The following is a 5,977-nucleotide window of genomic DNA, read 5'->3' as shown; positions in this document are numbered from 1 at the left end:
GGCAAAAGTCAACAGGCTTTTCAAAATCCCAAATATTGCCAAACAGGCGCTTTTGCATCTAGTTTCGAAACTGAATCATCCGCGATCGTCTTGTCTGTCTCACCTCACTCTTCTGGTCAGTCAGCTCGACTCACTCTCCTCACTGGAGAAATGAAATCTGATCTGTGATGCTGTCGTTCGGCACGTTACATTGAGCAGCCACTTTCAGTTTTTAATTGTAGTGTCTGTTCTTTTACTGAACTAAATGATTTTTATTACTATAAAAAAAAATTCTAAACAACGGTGGGGGTCGGTGCCGCGGTGGGCAAGTGACGTAACCGGTGTTGCGGCTTAACACCGGTATCACCATCAGCACCGTCTATCGCGGCAAGCCTAGCAGGAAGCAAAAAAAAAAAGTTACAAATTAGCCGTATTTTTTTATTCCAAAGAATAATTGTGAATCATTTTCAAATGCACCAGTATAACAATACCTTGTAATAAACATTAATACATTTGTTTACTAAAGCATTATGTTTAATTAAAATTGAGTGATGTGAACAAATAATTAATTTGGAATGAATCAAACATACCAACTCTAATGTTCAAAACTCAACAAAAAAAAAAAGTATTGAGATGTCTTGTGTGTATAAATGAGCAGAGTTCTGTTTGATGTGCTTATTACAGGTATTTCACTGAACCCAGAGCAGTGGAACCAACTAAAAGAGCAGATAAGTGAGATTGACGACGCTGTGAGGAGAATATAAGACCTGCCTGCAGTTCACTAGTAACCTGGATGCTTTAAAACAGATTGTTGCTCTGCAGTTCTGCTTATGTTGCCCTCCAAAGCCCAAACACAGTATCTACACCATCTCTGAATCAGCCAAGGGACATAGTCTTAGAGACCTTTCATAAGTTTGACAAATGTGTAATGCCTTTGTAGAACGGCATGCTTCACAAAGCAAATGTGACCAGGACACTTTGTATGGATATTTTAGATTAGGTTTTATTGAAGTAGTTGTTCATTGTATTTGTCTTTTTATATTTGAGATGTTCATGGTTGGGGTTTTCAAAGGGGTTGGCTAGAGAGACGGGGTGTTTGTGTCCTTAATTTTAAATAAAGATGATAGAAATGCACACAACAAAGACCTTGTTTTATTTTGTGTTACAAGTTTCTCGCAAATGACTATAAAGGTAGAGAAAAACTGATAAAGTATTGAGAATAGATACTGTATTGGTTAAAAGTGTTATTTTTGTATAATTTTTTTTTTAATTAAGAAATTTTATTCAGTGACACTGAAGACTGGAGTAATGATGCTGAAAAATCAGCTTTGCGTCAAGAATAAATTATACGCAATTATTTTTCAATATTGTCAATTATCAAATAAATGCAGATTTGGTTAGCATATTGACTTAGCTCAGGATGGACAAAATTGTATGTGTTTGTGTGTATATATATATATATACAGTATATGTGTGTAAAAAATGTAATACATTTTTATTACAGGAAAGATTATTTAATTACACCAATAAAACAGTAATGGTTAGGTTAGGTTAGGTCACTGCAATTTTTTTTTCTTCGATTTAAAAGATGTTACTATTTATCTGTATAGGCTGTATTTTACTGACAGCTATGTCCATTAGAGCAGGTTAGATTATTTTATAAAATTAGATTTTAATATAACTTAATTTAAATATGAAATAATTTTAAGGCTCCTCCGAGTTTAGAACTACTGGTCTATAGCAGAATGTGTGCACCACTGCAGTCATCTACTGGTTATTTCAGTCAATTAGGTCTAAATACCATAACATTCCAAAAGAAATGCATTAATTGTTAATTACTAACCCTAACCATAGTTCATGTAGTGCTAATATATCATAGTATTATGCTATTGTGTTTTGTATTTCACTGTGTTGTCTTGATTTAAACACCTCGATTAAATGATTAAGCAGCTTATGAACTGATCATTTACCAGGTGTGTGCCATGACTGAATTCTGAAGATGTTTATGTTTGTTCATACAGAAATCAATGCTTAATTCATTAGGTAAAAAAAAGTGAAAATGCAGTAACAGTAACAATTGCAAAGTAGAGCTGGACAGATGCACTAAACACAATTCAACAAACATCTGCAGGAATGATTTATAAGAAACTTGCAAGTCAACACTCAAGTATTTAACAACACATCCGTTTTCAACCTACTGATCTATAATAGAGACATTAATATAGTTCTGTCACGACAGCTTGGAGAGTTTAGCATGTTAATGTACATGATCATGTTAACGGCAGGATTTGGTTCAAAAACATTTGTTCTTATGCTGGTTGAAAGTCTCTTCACATCCCGATAACAATCACTAAGTTAAGTGGTCTAAAAGTACTTATATGTATTTACATCCCTCGATCGGTCCAAGGGCTACCTGTGATTGCGAGGTTTGAAGCTTCAAGCAGCATCTGAAGGTCGGGACAGCTGGTTTGAAAAAAAAAAAAGTGTTTTGACTTTACATTGACTTGGTTGTGTGTGTGTGTGTGTGTGTGTGTGTAAATTTGGACCTTGTGGGGACATTTTTGAGGTCCCCATGAGGAAACAAGCTTATAAATCATACAGAATGAGTTTTTTTGAGGAAGTAAAAATGCACAAAGTTTCCTGTGAGGGGTAGGTTTAGGGGTAGGGTTGGTGTAGGGCAATAGCACATACAGTTTGTACAGTATAAAAACCATTACGCCTATGGAATGTCCCCATAAAACATGGAAACACATGTATGTGTGTGTGTGTGTACACACTTTTTTGGGATTCAGTAGAATAGTTTAGAATAACCTCAACACCAGACAGAAACTGAACGCACGTCACACCTCTATTGCATTTTATCATGTTCTATAGCTGGGGTCTCAGAGACCCCAAACAGCTCACCCAAAATATTTTTGCTACTACTCACATCAGTTATTAATTATAATCACACACTTGTATATTTGATATTATTGATCAATATGTAAGACACGACACCATGACACGAGTTGGCACAGATTAAAAACTTTCAAACCATCCTCTGGGTTAAGGCTAGATGGCCTACAGCAAAAACTACTGGGCATGTGCACATCAATATAGCATAGTTTTTCTCACACTGTACAACAATAATTAACATGTTTGCATTATTGTAAAGGGTAGGTGTAGACGTTAATAAAACACAATCTAATCGGTAGAAAATTCAATTTATTGTTAGCTTCAGGTTTTTGCTGTATCCCTTCTAGCCACAACCCATCCTCTGCTCCGTGATGTTTTGGTGGAGAAACCACGTCTGGCCACCAGATGTCGCTAATGCGCACTGTGTTAAAAGCTTCGCGTAATGAACCGTTTTCCGGCACAATTTCATGAAAGCCTCTTTTTTTCCCCTTTTTTTTTATTATGCAATAGAAGAACAGCAAATACAATTACAAAGACAAGTAAGAACAAAAGACAATAAGGGTTACAAACAATACTCCAAAGCATACTATGTTAGCTAAGACTTACACCATGAAAGAGTCTTACATGCAATAGAATTATTAGAGTTTCTTAAAGAGTTTACATTTCATGAAACCCTCAAACGGTTCAGAAAACCTCGCTTTCCCATCACTAATTTGAATATCGAGCAGCAAGCTCATTGGCTTCTGATGTGAAAAGATGATGTGAAAAGATGATGTGATTATATCAGATTGAGTTAGAAGCTATCAGCCTGCGCCATCTAGAACTTTGCATATCTCTACTAGTTTAGTCACCAAAGTCATTACCTTGCAGTCATGCAAGTAGACTGAAGGATGAGTAGCAAGTTGCACAAAAAGTATTATATTCTATTTATTATAGAGCACCCGGTTGCACCGCCCTAAGGATAACGCCCAGGTTTATTTGACTTCTTCACAAGAACTGCAACTTCACAGTTCAGTCACTAGATGGTGGGAAAGTCCACTAAAAGCTTGCGGGTCCGTTTTCTGTTCCACGGCAGCTTTGGCTCTCTGGACAGGCGTGAAAGCTGCGCGTTTAGGACCCTGAGGCGTGTTATTTTAACGCTCGGTGTGCATCAGACCATCGCGTCTGTGTGAAATCAGTCCCAGCGTTATTACAGCCCGAGACGGAACTTCACAGTCACTCTCTGAGTGAGCAAACAGCAGCCGACGCAATGAGAGAACTGCATTTCAAGGATCATTTTTGGGTAAGGTTTTCTTATTTTGAGGTGCACACAGTCAATGATTAGTGAAAAATAGTGGGCGTACTGTTGATTTGTGTAATACAAAATGATAACCAACATGCTCTGATTTGGTATAAGTTTAACAAATAGTAAAACCTTTTATTTTGAGCTCGTCTGTCACATATCGAAACAGGGCTGATTTCCTTTAAGGGAAGTTTGGTCAGCACATACTGAATAGCCAGGTCCAACAACAACCTAAATAGTTACTTTATTATATAATAATATATTATAAATAAAAAAAGCTTATCTCAATGTGCTGAATTGTGTCTGCATAGAAGAACAGCAAATACAATTACAAAGACAAGTAAGAACAAAAGACAATAAGGGTTACAAACAATACTCCAAAGCATACTATGTTAGCTAAGACTTACACCATGAAAGAGTCTTACATGCAATAGAATTATTAGAGTTTCTTAAAGAGTTTACATTTCATGAAACCCTCAAACGGTTCAGAAAACCTCGCTTTCCCATCACTAATTTGAATATCGAGCAGCAAGCTCATTTGCTGCTGATGTGAAAAGATAATGTGATTATATCAGATTGAGTTAGAAGCTATCAGCCTGCGCCATCTAGAACTTTGCATATCTCTACTAGTTTAGTCACCAAAGTCATTACCTTGCAGTCATGCAAGTAGACTGAAGGATGAGTAGCAAGTTGCACAAAAAGTATTATATTCTATTTATTATAGAGCACCCGGTTGCACCGCCCTAAGGATAATACTGGAAGTTAAAGTCAACGTGAAATTAAAATGGGCCATTTTACTTTCCTAAAGGGATAGTTTACCCGAAAATTTAACTTCTGTCTTATTTACTCACCCTCAAGTTGGTCCAAACCTGTATGAGTTTCTTTCTTCTGTTGAACATAAAGGAAGATATTTTGAAGAATGCTGGTAGCCAAACAGTTAAAAAAATACTATAGAAGTTAATGGGGACCAGAAACCGATTGATTTCCAACATTCTTCTAAATAACATATTTTGTGTTCATCAGAAGAAAGAAACTCATAAAGGAATGGAACAACTTTAGGGTGAGTAAATAATGACAGCATTTTAATTTTTGGGGTGAACTATCCCATTAATGCACGATTAAAAATGTTTTAATGTTTTTTTTTACTTTAAAATTCTTAAACTAATGTGAATGCCCTGACTACAGTTGATTTATGATCTAATTTCTTAATCTTATAATCCTACCAGACTGGCAGGGATACTCAAACAAACAATTAAGTGTCTTGATAGTGTTGTAGAGTTATAGAAAAATGTTACAAAAACTATGAATGGTGTATTCCGAGTTGCCTCTGCATATTAAGCTGGGATGGAGAAAACACCAAAAATGTGTGGAAATATTTCCTCAATATAGAAAGTGTGAAACAAAATCCCAATATTCAAGCCGTACACAATTAGTTTAATATTTGATTTAATAACGGATACATTTCAGGCATGCAAATTGACAGTTTAACTCATTATGTCATTATGTACAAGACATTGATCTAAATCAGGGCTGTCCAAACTCGGTCCTGGAGGGCCGCTGTCCTGCAGAGTTTAGCTCCAACCCCAATTAAACTCACCTGAACCAGCTAATAAAGCTCTTACTGGGTATAGAAACTTCCAGTCAGGTGTGTTGAGGCGAGTTGGAGCTAAACTCTGCAGGACAGCGGCCCTCCAGGACCGAGTTTGGACAGCCCTGATCTAAAATATAAAAACTCTTATTTTCAGAGCTGCAATAGAAGAAAAATATGCCAAGGAGCTGCTGGGTTTGTCCAAGAAAGTGTGTGGACACAGTGAAATGAAG

The 5,977-nt window shown here is 36.4% G+C and overlaps 2 protein-coding genes across 2 annotated transcripts in view; both read left to right on the top strand.

Moving 5' to 3' along the window:
* The window catches only part of LOC107571107 (activated RNA polymerase II transcriptional coactivator p15-like), a 3,724-nt gene extending 2,606 nt beyond the window's left edge, over positions 1 to 1,118 (top strand). The window contains exon 3 of the mRNA XM_016257380.1: positions 664 to 1,118. Within this exon, the coding sequence (XP_016112866.1) occupies positions 664 to 743 (80 nt within the window). The 3' untranslated portion in view covers positions 744 to 1,118. The remainder of the gene's footprint in view (positions 1 to 663) is intronic.
* A 4,760-nt stretch (positions 1,119 to 5,878) lies between these two features.
* The window catches only part of LOC107571106 (proline-serine-threonine phosphatase-interacting protein 2-like), a gene marked incomplete at its 5' end in the record, with an annotated part of 13,605 nt that continues 13,506 nt past the window's right edge, over positions 5,879 to 5,977 (top strand). Inside the window, one exon of the mRNA XM_016257379.1 lies at positions 5,879 to 5,976. Coding sequence (XP_016112865.1) covers positions 5,879 to 5,976 — 98 coding nt within the window. The remainder of the gene's footprint in view (position 5,977) is intronic.

The sequence above is a fragment of the Sinocyclocheilus grahami genome, unplaced genomic scaffold (assembly GCF_001515645.1).
Source record: "Sinocyclocheilus grahami isolate Dianchi unplaced genomic scaffold, SAMN03320097.WGS_v1.1 scaffold1550.1, whole genome shotgun sequence".
Lineage (NCBI taxonomy): Eukaryota > Metazoa > Chordata > Actinopteri > Cypriniformes > Cyprinidae > Sinocyclocheilus > Sinocyclocheilus grahami.
Note: the sequence above shows the minus strand (reverse complement) of the source record. Positions and strands in the feature narration are given on the sequence as shown.